Genomic DNA, 17,915 nt, shown 5'->3' on the forward strand with positions numbered 1-17,915 from the left:
ATAATGGCCTCTAGAAAGCCCCCTTTCGACCGTGCAGAGTCTGAATGGCTGTGGGAAGCAAAGAGAAGGGCGGGGTGCCTGCTTGGCATGCAGAAAGTTCACCCCCTGGCGGCTCGATCTCCAGGATGGGCTGCGAGAGGCTTTCCCTGCCTGAAGCCCGAAGAGAGCTGCCGCTGCGTGTAGATAATACCAAACTAGATTGGCCAAGGATCTCAACTGGGGAAGGGCCATAGCTCAGCGGTAGAGTCCCTGCTTGGCACGCAGAAGGCCGCAGGTTCAGTCCTGGATGCCATCTCCAAGGAGGGTAGGGAGAGGCTTCCCTGCCTGAAACTCCGAGGAGCCGCTGCTGCCAGTCAGTGCAGACTATACTACAGTAGATGGACCCCTGCTTTGACTCAGTATAACAAAGGAGCTTCCCGGGATCCTAGGTCACAAGCTACGCGCTTCTGGAGGGGAGGCACCCATGCCCAGTCTCCGAAGGCGTCTCTGGGTACAGCTGGGAACGCCCTCCCCAAACCCTGGAGAGCTGCTGCTGCCTGTCCGTGCCGGCGCTGATAAGGCTGAGCAGGCTGGAGTCAGTCTAAAGCTGCTCCCGACGTCCCTCAGGCAAATGATGGATGCGGGCGCTCGCTTCGGTTCCCGGCGCAAAGATGAGCCGGGATCCGCGGTGGGAGCCCGACCTTGCCCTCAAGGTACCCCCACCTCCGCCCGGTCCGGCCTGATCCATCAGCCTGAGTTGGATACGGGCTGCAGCCTCCCCTCGCCCTCTCCCCTCCAGGGAGACGCCTGGCTGGGCCCCGTCGGGACGAGTCGTCCCGGTCTTCCTCGATGAGGGCTGGCGCCTTGATCTTGCCCTTCGCTTGGAAGGCGCGCACGCTGGGCGAGGAAGGCAGCGGGTGTCCCTGGCGCCGGATCCAGCTCGGGCGTGGCAGGCGGGGCCTCCGTCCGCGCTGGAGGTGGGGGGGGGCTGCAAAAAGGGCGCGCCCCGTTTCCCTTCCCAACCTGCCCGGGCCGAGAGGGGCGCCCAGGCCGCCTGTGCCCGACCCCCTGCGCGCTCCACCCTCTGCCCTCTCTCCGAGGGGTGGGGGTCCCGCCATCTCCCTCCCTCTTCCCCCCTCCCACCCCGCGCGCCGGGCGCGCTCCCCGGCTGGCTGGCTGGCTGGCTCGCTCTCGGGCTGCTGCTGCTGCTGCTGGGCGGAGGGATCCGCCGCCGCCGCGACGCTGCGTCAGCCGGAGCCGCGATGGGGAGGACGGAGCAGCCCTGAGGCCAGGTGAGCGGCGGCGGCCGGGAGGAGAGGGAGAGCCCCCAGCCCAGCCAGCCAGCCAGCCCAAGAGCCGCGCCTGCCTGCCTGCGCCCCCCTCCCCGCCCGCCATCCCGGCGTGGTCCTCCCCATCTCCCTCCCTCCGGCAACGTCGCCGCGGCAACGGGATGAGGCTGGGCTGGGCCAAGCGCGCAGGGATGCGGCGGGCGCAGGTGCCCTCCTAGCCCAGGCAGGTCGGCCCCGGGAGGCGAGGGGCCTGCGGAGGATTGGGGCGGCGGGAGGGAATGGGCGAGGTCTGGCTTGCAGGGGGGAGCTGGCAAGCAGAGAGACCCCCCCCCCGCCACCGCGTCGCCTCCTCTAAGGCCTTTCTCTCTCTCTCTCTCTTTTTGGGCCCCAGCAGCCGCGACCAGCATCCCGCCTTGCCTCCCTCCCGGCCGGCCGGCAAGCGAGGCCCGAGGCCGCATGGAGGGGCGCCCCCCCGGCGCCGAAGCAGGGGCCTGATCCATGCCGCGGGCGGAGGACATGCCCCAGCGAGCCTGCCCCGGCTGCCCTCCCAGATAGCCCCCTCCGCAAGGGGCGCCGGCGGCTCCAGCCCAGCAGGTACTTAGCCATCGCCTTGTGGGGGGGGGCGGCTAGTCGTGACGCATACCCCGCTCGATAGGGGTCTCCCTTGCTTGCCTGCTCTCACCAATCTGGCTGAGCCCCCAACTGATCTCTCTTTGGCACCCCACCACAGGCAGAAGTGTCCAATCAGCAAATTCTTGGACCTGGGAGGGGACCCAGGAGTCCGAGCTCTGGGCCGCCTCTGTGGGGGCTGAGGCTCTCTGGGTCTGGCCCTTCTCAGAGCCGCCCCCCCCCTACTTGCGTTGGGCCGCTGAAGCCCACAGGCACCCCCCAGGAGGGTCTGGGGGTACATCTGGACTGTGCCATCCCCTACAGCCAAGCCCAGATCTCCATAAGGACTGGGCCACAAATGGAGACGGTTGCCCCCCAGCAAAAAGAGATGTTTGTCAGCTAGTGGTCAGCAAGGCGCTCTCTAGCATTACTGAATGGTAAAACTCCCTGCGTCTGAAACACCGGAGAACCACTGCTGCCAGCCAGTGCAGACACACTCAGCTAGATGCACCGGCGTAAGCCAGCTTCCTACATTCCTTAGCTCATGAATGCGTTCTGGGCCTCAGCCCACAACTCTGGAGACGGGTGGCTCCACACACACACACACAGGAACACCTTTCTACCTGCCCCCCTCCCCCTAATATAGTCTCTCTCCCTCAGCAGAGCCCCCCCTTTCTGGGCACCCCCTCCCCACCGCCTGCCAGCCACCGGAAGATGAATGCAGGCCCCCAGGAAGCTTTGATCTCCGTGTTTCTGCAGTTCATTGAGGATCGTGGCCGCTGGGCCTACGGGGCCCTGAGCCAGACGTGCCACCCCCGGGAGCAGCTGCGCAACGAAATGAACCTTCTGTACCGCAAGAGCAAGGTGGAGTGGAAACAGAGCAAGGACGACGAGCCCAAGAAGAGGTAGGCGAGGGGTGGAGGCGTTGGGCCCTGACGTGCTCCGCAGGCGCCGAAAAGGCAACGGGGGGTACAGCGTTAGGCAGGGGTCCATACAAAGGTTGTCCATGGAGTTCACCCACCAGTGCTGGGCAGCAAAGGGCACACTCGGAGGGACCTGGGTAGCCGCCTGGCACCACTGGAACTCCCTTCAGCTGCAGACCTGGCAGAATCTTTCTCAACAGCTGGGAGATCATTTCAGGCAGGCAGGATTCTGTCTTGGAACTAGCTTGGATTTGAAGTGGGTCTCTAAAGGATGTTGTGGACAGCCAGGTTTCGAGGGCTGCAGGCCAAACAGAATTCAAAACAAAAAGACCAAAGCCCAGAATGACTTGCTCTGAGCCAGGCCCAGAATAAACCCAAGAAAAACTTGGTGTGCTTTTAAATGTCTCAGTCACCTGCGAGTTTGAGGCTGCTATTTTTGTGGAGCGGTGCTGCAACGATGGCTTTTATTTCCGTTTTTCTCAGATGACTGGCGAGGCCTGTTTGGATACTGTTGTCACTGCTTAATGTTGTGGTTTTTCCTTTTGGTTCTCTTTTACAAGTCCGGTTTGAAAATAACGGCAGCTGGCCTCTTGATGTGCCAGTTCCGATCTTGTAATGGTCTGTATTTGACCTCATGCAAAGCTTACTTGTGCGTTGGCTGTTTTTCTTGCGGTGTGTTTGATCTAGCCTCCCAGGTCCTGAGATCATACCTTGCTTATCTTCATTCCCAACGCTGTTATGGTGATGTATAGCAGAACAGTGAGGGGAGAAATAGGTTGTCTGCTTTTCCTTGATTGCTGCAGAACCTTGAATAGAGAGAAGGGCTTAGGCGGAGAGCAGCTGCTTGGCATGCAGAAGGTTTGATCCCTGATGACATCTTCAGGTTAGGCTGGGAATGGCCCTTGTCTCAAACCCTGGAGAGAGGCTGCCAGCCAGTGTAGGCAATACTGAACTATATGGATGAGGGGATGGATAAGGCAGCGCCGTATATTCATTAGAAACCAAAGTGAGAACCTCTTTCCGATTCCAAATCCTCCTTTTTCCTTCAGTGCTGCGTTTTCCAAGCATGCTCTTTGCTCAATGAAACAGGCTTGCCTGGTCTTCTCCAACCTGGCCCTCCAGACATTTTTGGATTACAACATCTATCAGCCTCCACATCACACGGCTGGGGCTGGCTGGGGCTGGTGGGAGTTGTAGGCCAAAATACCTGGAGGGCACCAAGTTGAGGAAAGCCGATGCAAGGAGATGTGGGATGTGAAACACAAGAGCAGTCAAGTACAACATTCCTAGAGTGAACGTGTTTACACATGGGGAGGAATGTTTGTCCAGCCAGCAGGTAAACTTCCTGTTTCCTTCTGGGCTGGGACAGACTTCCCCTGCATGCCCTGAACATTCGCACATAGCAGAGGTGTGAGATGGTCAAGAGGCAGGGGCCTTGCGGGTTAAACTGTGGAGGAGGACCATCAAGATGATGAACTTGAGGGAGTTGGGGATGTTAAGCCTGGAGAAGAGGAGACTAAGAGATGACAGGATGGCCATCTTCAAATATCTAAAGGCCTGTTCCCTGGAAGAAGGAGCAATCTTGTTTCTTGCTGCTCTGCGGGGCACGACCCAAATGGATTCAAACGGCAAGGCGATTCCGACCAAATGTTAGGAAGAATTCTCTGGTAGTAAGAGCCGTTCAGCAGTGCAGCGGACTCCCATCAGAGGTGGTGGACTCTCCTTCAATGGAGGCTTTTAATAAGAGATGCACAATAATAAGCTGCTCGTCGTGCGTTGTGGTGGTGGGGGGTTGGACTAGATGACCCTTGGTGCCCCTTCCAACTCTACAATTCTATGATTCTATGGAGAGGAAGAGCTTAGAGCAGGGGTCAGCAAGGTTTAACGGCCATGGGCCGGATCACTCCCACGGAGATTGTCTGTGGACCGGACTGGTGCTGCGCAATGCCAGAAATCGAGTTTGTGAATGTCCGCGGTGCCGAAAAGCGCTTCTGCGCATGCCCAGATGCCGAAAATCGCTTCTGCACATGCCCAGATGCCAAAAATCACTCCTGCGCAGACGCGATTTCCGGTGCTGCTCAGCGAGTCCCCACACCACACTGTGCTGATTTAGTGCAGCGCATGGGGGACTTGCCAAGCAGGCAGCTCGGTTCAGGGGCGGCTTGTGGGCTGGTAAAAATGCCCTTTGTGGGCTGCATCTGGCCCATGGGCCGCACCTTGCTGACCCCTGGCTTAGAGAGCGATTCCCTGCAGCGACTTCACTGTTCCTGGAGCCCACCAGTGCCTGGTGACGTCTGGCTGCCCTTGACCGGTTTTCCTGAGCGCCAGCCACCTGGCCTTAAAGCCCCTTGGTTTGTCTCCCCTAGACATTATTTTTGAGACGCCCCGCTCTCTCTTGGCAGATGTTCTCCCCTCTGGCCCTAATCCGCGTGCCCTGGTGGAAGTTTCCCTGCCTGGACTAAGTGCTCTATATATAGCCCCTGGTGTTTTTCACAGGCGTTTAAAAAGCCCAGGTTATCCTCAGATAATCTGGGGTGGAAGGGGGGGGGGCAGGCGGCATTCGCTGAATGGTGGGATGGGGAACGAGAGCCTGCCTTCCGCATCTGATGCAGAAAAGCTGCTCTAATGATTGGCTATTATTTGGAGGGGCAGATTGTCCGTGAGATCTCAGGCTCAGTGGCTCAGGCAGGCCCCAGCAAGTGCCGGGCAGTGGGGGGTCTGTCCTCCCCGCATAAGAAGAGCCCGTTGGATCAGGCCCACAGCCCCTCTAGCCCAGCATCCTGTTCTCACAGTGGCCAGGCAGGTGCCCATTACGGAAAACCCACAAGCAGGATTCGAACACAAGAGCAATGCTCCTCTCCTGCAGTTTCCAGCAACTTGTATTCAGGAGTATCGCCGCCTCCAGCTAGTAGCCATCAATGGTCCTCTCCACCTCCGTGAATTTGTCTAATCCTCTCCTATTTATCTGTTAAATTTGTATACCGCCCTTCACCCATAGGTCTCAGGGTGGTTCACACAACATAAAAATACAGTATGAAAACACAGAGGACAGTGGTGCCTCGGGTTAAGAACTTAATTCGTTCCGGAGGTCTGTTCTTAACCTGGAACTGTTTTTAACCTGAGGTAATAATAATAATAATAATAACAACAACAACAACTTTTATTTATACCCCGCCCTCCGCGGTCAGAGCCAGGCTCAGGGCGACTCTGACAGTAAAAACATAATGGGGGGGGGGATTTAAAATACAGGTTAAAATGCAATTTAAAATGCAGCTTCATCAAAACCGTAAGGGGAGGGAAACATAAGGGTCAGACTGAGTCCAAACCAAAGGCCAGGCAGAACAGCTCTGTCTTGCAGGCCCTGCGGAAAGATGTCAAGTCCCGCAGGGCCTTAGTCTCTTGTGACAGAGCTTTCCACCAAGTCGGGGCCAGTACTGAAAAGGCCCTGGCCCTAGTTGAGACCAATCTAACCTCCTTGAGGCACAAGACCTCCAAAATGTTGTCATTTGTGGACCTTAAGGTCCTCCGCGGGGCATACCAGGAGAGGCGGACCCGTAGGTACAAGGGTACTAGGCCGCATAGGGCTTTAAAGGTCAAAGCCAGCACCTTAAACCTGACCCTGTACTCCACCGGGATCCAGTGCAGTTGGTAAAGTATGTACCACTTTAGATAATGGGGCTTCCGGCTGCCGCCGCCGCCGCACGATTTCGGTTCTCATCCTGAAGCAAAGTTCTTAACCCGAGGTACTATTTCTGGGTTAGCGGAGTCTGTAACCTGAAGTGTCTGTAACCCGAGGTACCACTGTACACGATAAGGCATCCAAGTCGGTAGCCACCCCTGTCTCTTGTGGCAGTGAGTTCCATAGTTTAAATATGTGTTGAATGAAGAAGGGAGTTTATCTGTCCTGTGACTCTATCCCCCTTGTGTGTTGGTGGGTAAGATGGGCGGCTTCCACGAGAGATGCTGCCTCGCCTGGAATTCCTTGCGCATACAGTGAGAGGAGGAGGCTGGTTGAGAGAAGAGCGTTCTGCATATGTACAATGGAATTTTAATTCTCACTTGTTAGACACTGGAAAACAGTGGGTCAAATCAAGCCTTTGCTGGCTTCAGCCTGCGACTGCGTGACTCAGGGGAGCATCAGCAAAAACAGCTCCTTGGAGGGGCTTCGATTTCTGCTCCAGACGTATGATTCACAAGAAGAACAGTTTTGACATGGCAGCTGACTTTTACGGACAGGCAACCTTTCTGCCATTTTGAAGAGGAAACATTTATGCAGTCCTTCCAGCTGCAAAGCACTGCACAGTCCTGAACATGTTTGCTCCCACAGCAGCCCTGTGAGGTGGGCCGCTGCTGGTCCCATTTTACAGGCAAGGTGCTGAGGGGTTTGTTTTTTGGGGGAGGGAATGCGGTGGCAAATGGCATGTTGGGCCCGTGTCCAAGGTGGGATCTGAAGTCAGGTTGTATTCCACAGTACCTTTCAGCTTAAGGCCAGGCTAGTGCCTGCTTTTCTCAGTGGCTGTCACAAAACCATAGAATTTGCAGAGTTCCACCAAAGCTCATCTAGTCAGCAAAAGAATCCCTGATGTTCAAACTGTGTTTGACAACCTCCAGCGAAGGAGAGCCCACCACTTTCCAAGGGAGTCCGTTCTGCGGTCGAATGGCTCTTACCACCAGGAAGTTCTTCCTAACTTTCGGTTGGCCTCTCCTTTCTTGCAACTTGAATCTGTGGGTTCAGATGTCCCTTCCAAACCTGGACCCGAGTGGTGGGGCGTGACATCAAGCAATGTCATCTCAGCCAGCTTTGGCTCTAACAGAAAACGGTGAATTTTGCCCACGTTTTGTTTCACCAAGGTCTTTGGTTCACCGCTGTGTGTTTTCCAAAACTCAGCAACCCACAGTGGTTCAGAGCAGAGGAATGTGTGTAGCCACTGGGGACTAATCTAGTCCAACCTCCCGTTTTCCACTGCAGTTTAACCAGCTGCCTCTTCTGGGGACCCCACAGGCAAGAGCAGAGGCCTGGTGTTACTCCCCAGCAATTTCACACCCAGAGGCATGCTAATTTTGATCTGGAGAGCCAGTGTGGTGTAGTGGTTAAGAGCGGTAGTCTCGTAATCTGGGGAACCGGGTTTGCTTCCCTGCTCCTCCACATGCAGCTGCTGGGTGACCTTGGGCCAGTCACACTTCTCTGAAGTCTCTCAGCCCCACTCACCTCACAGAGTGTTTGTTGTGGGGGAGGAAGGGAAAGGAGAATGTTAGCCGCTTTGAGACCCCTGAAGGGGAGTGAAAGGCGGAATATCAAATCCAAACTCTTCTCTTCTTCTTCTTGATCACGGAGGTAACAGAGTCCATAGCTCAGTGGGGAGAGCAGCTGCTCTGCGTGTAGAAGGTCCCAGGTCCTGTTCCTAATGGCATCTCCAGGTATAGAATCATAGAGTTAGAAGAGACCACAAGGGCCATCGAGTCCAACCCCCTGCCAAGCAGGAAACACCATCAGAGCACTCCTGACATATGGTTGTCAAGCCTCTGCTTAAAGACCTCCAAAGAAGGAGACTCCACCACACTCCTTGGCAGCAAATTCCACTGTCAAACAGCTCTTACTGTCAGGAAGTTCTTCCTAATGTTTAGGTGGAATCTTCTTTCTTGTAGTTTCTTTCTTTCTGGTAGGGCCAGAAGACACCCCATTCTGGAATCTGGAGAGCCTCCGTTAGTCAGCATGGACAATTTTTGAGCAAGATGCGCTCATGTTCTGACTCAGAATAAGGCAGCTCCCTATCATCCTAGATACGCATCATGGCAGCTAGTAGTGGCCAGTCACAGCCTCCCTTCAAAGTCTCACCCCTTCACAGTCCAAGGTTGGTGGCCATCTCTGCACCTTCTGGAAACAAATTCCATAGTTTGACTAAGTACTTCCTCCTCTTCTTCCTGTATCTATGTGTCGGGAGAAGGTCAGCAATAACTCCCAAGTTAACTCTTTATTGAAAGAAACAAAACAGCTCAGGCCTTGTGAGCACAGAAACTCTTTCCAGTAGATCTTACCCCCAAATGAGGCAGTTGTTGTTGTTTAGTCATGTCCGCTTCTTCGTGACCCCCTGGACCAGAGCACGCCAGGCCCTCCTGCCTTCTACTGCCTCCCGCAGTTTGGTCAAACTCAAGCTGGTAGCTTCGAGAACACTGTCCAGACATCTTGTCCTTTGTTGTTCCCTTCTCCTTGCGCCCTCCATCTTTCCCAACATCAGGGTCTTTTCCAGGGAGTCTTCTCTTCTCATGAGGTGGCCAAAGTATTGGAGCCTCAGCTTCAGGATCTGTCCTTCCAGTGAGCACTCAGGGCTGATTTCCTTCAGAATGGAGAGGTTGGATCTGCTTGCAGCCCATGGGACTCTCAAGAGTCTCATCCAGCACCAGAATTCAAAAGCATCCATTCTTCGGCGATCAGCCTTCTTTATGGTCCAGCTCTCGCTTCCATACACCACTACTGGGAAAACCATAGCTTTAACTATATGGACCTTTGTTGGCAAGGTGATGTCTCTGCTTTTTAAGATGCCGTCTATGAGGCAGTTGCCTTCCCACAACTCTCTAAGTCCCCTTCTTCCTTCCCAAGCAATCTAAGGCTCCTTCATCTTGTCTCTCTTTGCTCCATCCTCTTCATACCTCTCCTGGTTCTGGGAGACCAGCGGGGAGGGAAGCTGGTCACAGCAGGAGGTGGAGACCCCCTGGCTTCTTCAGCAACCTGCCTTACCTGTCTCCTGGCCCTGCTCCTCTCCTGCTTCCGCTTCTGCCACTGTGTCTGGACTTCTCTCTGCCACAGCCTCTTCCTGCTTACTAACCTCTGTTGCCTCTTCAGCTTCCGACATCTTCTCTTTCCGGTCTTCACCATTCATCCACGCTAGGTTTCTGCCACCAGTGTGAAGGGGAGGCTGCTGTTAGCAAAGGAAGCCGGCACAAAATCCCATGGCTGGAAGTTGCCCCAGTGAGGACATCTTTCCCACCCTTCTCTCGCAGAGCAGGCAATCCTGAAGGAAAAGCTCTCCACTGTCCTGGGTCTGTCCCCACAAACTCACTGAAGATCCTGCTCCCTTGCTTGCGTAATTCGGAGGCTCTGAGCATGGCCCATAGCGCAGTGCCTGGTCTGTCTCCCTCCAGCAGGCTCACTCATTGATGCTGCCCTCCAGCTGCCATATAGAATTTCCCAGAATGCCTTGGGACGCCCAAGGAAGTGCTGCCCCAGTGCTTTGTGGGAAATGAGGTTAGCAGCTTGTAGCTTTCTGCCACCTGGTGGGGAGGGTCCGGAGCAGGTGTTGGCACCAGCAAGTCCTGCTGGAGCTCTGGCAAATGCCCAAAGATGTCAGCTGCTCATCACCTGGGTGAGGGGATAAGGCTGCCTCTGCCTAGGATTTGTGTCGTGGTAACTTTTTCCAGAGGGTGAGCTCTTACTCATCCTCTTCTCTTGTTGTCTTGGATCAGGCTCAGCCTAACCCCGACCAAGTCCTGCCCTGTGTACCAGCCAAGCCAGCAAGCCCACTCCATTCTGCCCCTCTCTCCCCCCCCCCTTCAGCTTGTTTGACATTCCTGAATTCCCATTTTGATTTGCCCTCTTCTTCAGTTTGTCGAGGTGGCTCTGAGTGCTCAGCCTGGCCTCCAGATGCATTCTCCAAGAGGCCGGGAGGGAGACCCCCTCCACAGCTACCCTCACAGCTGCCTCACTCCTACTTGTCCTAAACAGAGATAATGAAACCTGCTTGGGGTGGGGATTGTTTCCCCCCTCCCCTGGTTCGCAGGAAGTGAAGGGTTAAAGGCACCAGCAGGCTGATGTTGCCTGGCTCCTGCAGGTCACCCAGACGCAGTTTCCATGGAAACTGCTGGGCCATCCGCCAGCATCCTGCTGCATCCTCATACTTTTGGTACCCAGGACCCTTCACTCCAGCGAATAAAACCAGGGAAGAGAAAGAGAGGAGATGCTGAAGGTCTGCCAGCGGGAGGCTGGGAGAGGTGTGGCCAGAAGGAAGTCAGGAGGAGGGTGGCTGAGGAAGGAGGAGGGTGGCGCATCGTGAGGAGGAGGAATCGTGATGCGATGTCAATGGGCGGGTGGGTGTGGAGGGGGGAAAGCTGGGGGGATGAATGGCGGTGAGCAGGGGGTGGGAGGTGTTGGGTTGCATAGGGGAGGGAGGGGTCTTCGAAAGGCAAAGCCCCAAGTGGTTTGGGGGCCACAGGAGCATTATTGGACCAGCTGGAAAGGTGTGAATGCTACCTATTTGGCAAGCAGATGGTCCCCATCGCAATCTGAATCTCTGGAGTGCTGGTGCCAGTCAGCACAGAAGAGACTAAGCTTCCTGGAGCAATGGCTTAAGGCAGCAAGTTTTGCAGTTGCACAGAATTCTTAAGGGACCCTGCCCTGGAGACCAATTCCTTGAAGTTCAATGGCCTGCTAGCTTCCTTCCCGAAACAAAAATGGTCCCAACTGAAGGTACCCTGCGAATCATTCTCCGTCTGGCCTGTCTTCCTTTGGTACTGGTGCAGCCGCTGTAAAAAATGTGGACTAACAATGTAGGGAAAGGCCTGCGTCTGGGCCAAACATTGCGGCTGACCTAGCTGTCTTAGGCTACGGGCTTAAGGCAGCTTTTGCCAACCGTGCCAGCTGGGGGCTGGTGGAAGTTGTAGTCCAAAGCATCTAGAGCACACCACGTTGTGGGGACCATTCGGGAAGCAGGGTGGGGCAAAGGCAGATAGGCATGAAATACGCTCTTCCCTCTCTCTCTCCTCGCCTGGCCAGCTCCTTTCTCGCTTGGCTGTGGAGATTGCTGCAGGCAGGCACTCGCTCCTTCCTCCGTCTCACCCAGATCTGGTGTGATGACTGGAGGGTGGGATCTGGCGATGCCAGACTGGCTGGGCCTCAGCCAACGTCTCTCCGTCTCCGAAAACCAGGGAGCAGCTGAGGGTTTGTTTACTCGCCCAGCATCTGCTGTTGGCACGTGCCCTGTCTTCTCTCCTGTCTTCTCTCTGCCACTGTGCCAAGACACAGAGAGACAGAGAGAGGGAGGGAGGAGGAAGGGGCCTGCGGGAAGGGGCTGCTCATGGGGGGATGAAGGGGCGTTTGGGAGAAGCCACTCCCAGCCCTTGGCGCTTTGCCAGCTGCAGCTGACACACTGCAGCACATTTCTCTGCTGCCGGCAAGTGTGATGTGTATGTTGCTGTGCAGGGGGGAGGGGAAGATAGGGGGAAATGCCTTTAAAAAAAAAAAAATGTGGTACATGGAGGCAGGGTTGGGGAGGGGATGATAGCCCATTGCTCTCCCTCCACTCTAGGTTTCATTTGCTGGAAATCAGGGGTGGAGTGCTAGAACATCCTTCACTTTGTGGAAAGGTTGCAGCATTTGGGGGTTTTATATTTGGGGGGGGGGATAAGGGTGTATACATGACAAGAGGTGTGTGTATATTAATGCATGGATACAGTGGATATAAAGCTCTCTTTTTTGCCTCTCACAAGTTGTAGTGATGGCCACCAGCTTGGGTGGCTCTACGAGAAGATCAGACAAATTCATGGAGGAGGGGGAGGCGGCCACTGGTTACTAGCCACAACAGCTATGCTCTCTCACCCACCCACCCAAAACTATCAGAGGCAGTTTTGAGTAGCACTTGCTGGGAATCACAAGCGGGGAGAGAGCTGTTGCTCCCAGGTCCTGTGTGCCGTGAGCTTCCCAGAAGAGGCACCTGGCTGTGAGAACTGGCCTGGATGGGACCCCCTTTGGCTCCTCTTGCGCTCCGTCCCAGCCCTCATTCCAGAAACCAAGGGGCTCAAATCACCCCCTGGATGCCTCAGTTAACTGAGAGGCAGTCCTGATCACAGTGGGTGATCGGATTTCTTTTTAAAATGAAAAAGGCAGGAGAGAGAAGAGGCTCTTTGGGCAAATGGGGACACCCTTTTGGAAGAATGCGGGGAGGGAATCATAGACTTTTGGGGCATCGTATTCCTCAGTAATGAGAAGTTCCGTTCTTAACACAGCTTTGGCCCGCTTGAAGATCTCCAGCTGTTTTAAACTCCCGTCAGCCCTTGGTAGCACAGCTGTCTGATGGGAACTGCAGCCCAAAACATCTGTGCTAGCAAGGGTGGGGTCACACACACACTGCCTCCCACCCCCGGGCTTCCCAGCAGTGAGAATATCAATGCACGGCACTTCCTAGGGTTCGGCTTCCTTTAGAGGAGCGAACATGAGCCTCTGTTGGAGCCTGGCCTGTCAGTGGAGGCAAAGGGAGCAGGTGTTTCCGCAAGGCAAGGGGACAGAACAACCCCCCTGTGAGGAAACACCGCAGGCCCTTTTTGTTCGGAGAAAGAGGCAGGGGTGGCCACCCACCCAGATGGCTTTAAAAGAGGATTAGACAAATTCATGGAGGATACGGCTATCAATGGCTATTAGCCATGATGGCTGCGCTCTGCCTACAAAGTTGGAGCCAGCAATGCTTAGGGATGCTAGTTGTTGGAAACTTCAGGGGGAGGTGACCGCCTCAGGCAGCAGGATCCACAGGGCAGCAGATCTGGTCTCCGAGGAAGGCATGGCCTCTGTTGCTCCCGACTGCAGCACATTCCTTGGAGACCACGTCTGCCCCCTCCTTGGTGTTGTTGTTGAGTCCTTTAGTCGTGTCCGACTCTTCGTGACCCCCTGGACCAGAGCACGCCAGGCCCTCCTGTCTTCCACTGCCTCCCGCAGTTTGGTCAAACTCATGCTGGTAGCTTCGAGAACACTGTCCCGCCATCTCGTCCTCCGTCGCCCCCTTCTCCTTGGGCCCTCCATCTTTCCCAGCATCAGGGTCTTTTCCAGGGAGTCTTCTCTTCTCATGAGGTGGCCAAAGTTTAGGAGCCTCAGCTTCAGGATCTGTCCTTCAAGTGAGCACTCAGCGCTGATTTCCTTCAGAATGGATATAGGTTTGATCTTCTTGCAGTCCATGGGACTCTCCAGAGTCTCCTCCAGCACCATAATTCAAAAGCATCCATTCTTCGGCGATCGGCCTTCTTCATGGTCCAGCTCTCACTTCCATACATCACTACTACAGTGTCCTCTTGGCGAATAGGAGGTGCTGCTGGTCCCCTACCACCCCTGGGGAGGAAATGGCAGGGAGCAGGGGCCACGCTCTGGGGTCTCCTGGTGTAATCAGAGCAGGCCCCTTCCCCCTGCAATGGCCTTTTATTCCCACTTCAACTGTCAGGTGAGGTTGGTTGGATTCCCTCCTTGTTCCTGATGTAGATCTTCGCTCACCCCGTCTTCCCGGTGGGAGGGGAGCACCATTTTGTGCTGTGCCTCAGGTGTCAAAACATCTTGGGCCAGGCCGGACCTTTGGGGCACCTGACTGGCCACTGTGAGAACAGGATGCTGGACTAGATGGGCCACTGGCCTGATCCAGCCGGCTCTCCGTGTGCTTCCACTTGCTCGGCTCTCCTGGTTTCAGACAAGGGACATTCCCAGCCCCACTGGGAGATGCTGGTGACCCAACCTAGACCTTCTGCGTGAGCTGCCTTCCTGCCTCTTCCTTTTTTTTTTTTAATAATGTTTTTATTAGGATTTTCACAGAATAACAGAAAAAACAAAAAAGGGAAAAAAACAAAAAAAAAAAATTAAAAACAAATCAATCTTTCAAAGCATATCTTACATTTGCTTGTTTCTCGGACCTCCCCACACCTCCCCTCTTTGTATTCCAAGTCAGTTTATTTATTCAGCAAATCCTTTCCCTCTTTACCTTTATCTTAATCTTGATCTTAGTATATTATAGCTTAACTTTCCACCTGTTAGCATTCCATTTTGCATATTCTTACATAACATTATTGCTAAAAACCCCTTAACCTCAATCCAACATCATTCTAACAATCATTAATTTTGCAATATTTCTGTAGATAGTCTTTAAATTTCTTCCAATCTTCTTCCACCAGCTCTTCTCCCTGGTCTCGGATTCTGCCGGTCATTTCTGCCAATTCCATATAGTCCATCACCTTCATTCTTCCAGAGTGGGTAGTTCTTGTGTCTTCCATGCCTTCCTGCCTCTTCCAACTGCCAAAAGCTGTTTGTTTCTCTCTCCTACACAGAGATGTGCAGGTTTCTGCACACAGTTCTCCTCCCAATTAGCTCCCATTAAGGGCCATTCTGGGCTATTATCTAGCAATCTCCTTCACAAAGAAGCAGTCAGGTGGCTTCCCTTGCAGGTACCCTGAGGGGAGGAGTTCTTCTAAGGTCAGCCGGGTGCCACAAGGTGTTGCTTAAGGCAAACCCAAGAAGAACAGAAGCTTATAGTGGGTGTGGGGCCAATTGAGGAGGGGGCAGCCTTGCAGCTTCAAGCAACAGCTGTGACAATCTCCCTCCTCATTGCAAAACTGCCACATGACCAGCTCTGCCCTCCACCCTCACATCACTTTCATTGTGGATGTGTGATGGTTTGTCCTTGTGCTTGCATTATAAACAATTATCAGAAGTCCCACTTTGGGGGCATTTTTGTCCATAAAAATAAACTAGGAATAACAATATGGTTGGCGGCTGCAAAACTTTCAGGGTGGACATTCGGTTTCATTTCCAACCGATACAATCTCCATGAGTTCCTGTTGGAATCTTATTAACAATTTATGCTTAAAAAGTTCCGGTTTATCTCGTCCATATGGCAAAAACACAGTAACATTGGGAGAAGCATCGCAGCTAATAAAGCAGAATGATGTGTGGACACAGTCCAGGATAAATCCACCTCTAATGCGCCCTTGACTGGGACGCAGGTGGCACTGTGGGTTAAACCACTGAGCCTAGGACTTGCCGATCAGAAGGTCAGCAGTTCGAATCCCCGCGACTCCCGTTGCTCGGTCCCAGCTCCTGCCAACCTAGCAGTTCGAAAGCACCTCAAAATGCAAGTGGATAAATAGGTACCACTCGAGCGGGAAGGTCAACGGAGTTTCCGTGCGCTGCTCTGGTTCGCCAGAAGCGCCTGAGTCATGCTGGTCACATGACCCGGAAGCTGAACGCCGGCTCCCTCAGCCAATAAGGCGAGATGAGCGCCACAACCCCAGAGTCGGTCACGACTGGACCTAATGTTGAGGCGTCCCTTTACCTTTAATGCGCCCTTATTGCATCAATAACATGGATTACTTGAATACTAGAATTGCTAGTCTACTGACATCTTAATTTTTTGAAAGCCTTACATTACTATTGCCTATTTCTCTTACCGGTAATATCCTTGTTTTCTCTTTTTTCATAAACCTCTTTGAGGTGGTTAGTTTCCCCGCCCCAATCAAGTGGTGTATAAAATTTTGTGAAATAAATAAGCCCTGGTGCAGATGAGGTTGTGTGTGTGTGTGTGTTTCCCTCCCAACCAGCCGTTCATGATGGCTGGGTGGCTTTGTCTTCACCCCTCTCCGCTTCTTCCTCCGCAGTTCGGCCAAGGAGCCCAGCCTGGGGAAGGTGCGGGACGTGGCCTCTTTCCGCCGCCACTTCAGGATGGGGTTCATGACCATGCCGGCCTCGCAGGAGCATGCCCCGCACCCCTGCGCCAGCAGCATGGCGCCCCGCTCCCTCTCCTGCCACTCGGTGGGCAGCGTGGACAACAGCTCAGGGGATGCGGCCGCAGGGTCCCGGAAGCCGCCAGCCAAGCCCAAGCGCCACCCCAGCACCAAGCTCAGCGCCAAGGCCAAGTCCGCCCTGGAGCCGGCGGGGAGCAAGAGAGGAAGTAAGGAGCGGGGCGGGGCTGCCCTGGGAAGCAGAGCCAGAATGTGCCGGGGGGGGGGGGCAGGGTGGCATTTGGGGTGGTGGGGCCGTGTTGCTTGGAGAAGCAGGCCAGCCTGACTTGCCACCCCTGGGGCGCAAGCTGCCTGCTGGACTTACAAAACCAGCCAGCAGTGGGGGGGGGGGGCATGGTGGGAATAAAACATGGCAGCTGGGGTTACCCAAGCAGAAGACAAAGCGAGGGACCCCATTGCCTCGCCTCAATAGAATTGGAAAAGGTTCAGAAAAGGAACACGGAAAACAATGGAGGGGATGGAGGGAAAAGGTGAGGAAGAGGGGATATGATAGAAGATTATAAAACGATGCCTAGCATGGAGAAAGTGGACAGAAAAAAGTTTTCCTCGCTCTCTCGTAACACCCAATGAAGATGCCAGTTGGAAGATTAAGGACAGATAAAAGAAAGTGTCCCGTCTCCCCGCCAAAGCGTGTAAACTTTGGAACTCCCTGCCAGAGGAGGCAGGGGTGGCCACCAACTGGGATGGCTTTAAAAGAGGACGGGACAAATCCATGGAAGAGGAGAGGGCTATCCATGGCTTCTAGCCACAATGGCTCTGCTCTGCCTTCACAGCTTGAAGCAGCAATGCTCCTGATTAGCAGTTGCTCGGAATGCCAGGAGGGGAGAGTGTTGCTCTTGTGCTCAAATCTTGCTTGCTGGTTTGAGGCTGCTGGACTAGATGGGCCATTGGCCTGATCCAGCGGGCTCTTTTAATGACGACTGTGTTCTCCCACCACCATAGGAGGCTTCTCGCCTCTGAATACGGGTTGCTGGGAATTGCAGGAAGGAAGAATCGCTGTCACACTCAGGTCCTCCTTCTGAGAACAGGGTGCCTTGGGCCTGGTATTTTGTTGTGAACTGTCTCAACTGGGGGGGGGGGGGGAGACACACACACAAACAAGCTGCGTTGTCCCAGCCCATGAGCGCCTGGGTGAACCTGCCTCAGACCCCAAGGTAAGAGCTGGGGCAGTTAAGCCAGGTACCTCGTGGACAGAGGCCAAGGCAGCTTGTTTTTTCAACAGCGCAGGTTATGGCCTTCGCTGGTGATACACCGTGATGTTGAAAAGCTGATATCGTCCAGCGCTAGTGGGCCCCTGGGAGAAGCATCAGGGGGACTGGGTGCCCCCCCCCTGCATTTCTTAAGGCAGCCTGGGAAGCTGCCCATCATTCCCAGAGAAAGAATGACCTTGGAGATCCAGCAGCAGCTCAATTTGCACCTGGACGCCACCTCTCTTCCTTTTGCAGCACATGGCACCCCCCAGAGCATCCTGGGAGCTGTAGCTTGTTATGGGTGCTGGGAATTGTAGCTCCATGAGGAGTAAACTACCATTCCCTGGGTTCTTCGGCAGACGTTTTCGATGCACGGTGTGTACGCAACT

At 54.5% G+C, this 17,915-nt stretch overlaps 2 protein-coding genes and 1 long non-coding RNA gene across 8 annotated transcripts in view; 2 read left to right on the forward strand and 1 right to left on the reverse strand.

The window, feature by feature from the left end:
* Window positions 1-11,477, forward strand: part of UFSP1 (UFM1 specific peptidase 1) — a 189,692-nt gene extending 178,215 nt beyond the window's left edge. Inside the window, exon 3 of the transcript XR_014504367.1 lies at window positions 8,852-11,477. The gene's annotated coding sequence lies outside the window, so the exon portion shown is untranslated. The remainder of the gene's footprint in view (window positions 1-8,851) is intronic.
* NYAP1 (neuronal tyrosine phosphorylated phosphoinositide-3-kinase adaptor 1) overlaps window positions 1-17,915 on the forward strand; it is a 49,771-nt gene that overhangs the window by 23,605 nt on the left and 8,251 nt on the right. Inside the window, exons 1-4 of one of the 6 annotated variants that reach the window (XM_083410257.1) lie at window positions 1,233-1,271; window positions 1,660-1,862; window positions 2,541-2,782; window positions 16,193-16,485. In XM_083410257.1, coding sequence (XP_083266383.1) covers window positions 2,592-2,782; window positions 16,193-16,485 — 484 coding nt within the window. In that variant the 5' untranslated portion in view covers window positions 1,233-1,271; window positions 1,660-1,862; window positions 2,541-2,591. Of the gene's footprint in view, window positions 1-1,232; window positions 1,272-1,345; window positions 1,863-2,537; window positions 2,783-16,192; window positions 16,486-17,915 lie in introns of those variants that run through there. The other 5 variants (XM_083410256.1, XM_083410258.1, XM_083410255.1 and 2 more) reach the window with 5 other exon arrangements.
* Window positions 13,733-16,181, reverse strand: LOC310663268. The gene is made up of 3 exons (XR_014504457.1): window positions 15,871-16,181; window positions 14,815-15,513; window positions 13,733-14,302 (listed from the first exon to the last, which is right to left on the reverse strand). It is a non-coding gene; the product is annotated as an uncharacterized lncRNA (long non-coding RNA).

This window comes from Podarcis tiliguerta (genome assembly GCF_965153285.1).
Source record: "Podarcis tiliguerta genome assembly, chromosome: 13".
In the NCBI taxonomy this organism is placed as follows: domain Eukaryota; kingdom Metazoa; phylum Chordata; class Lepidosauria; order Squamata; family Lacertidae; genus Podarcis; species Podarcis tiliguerta.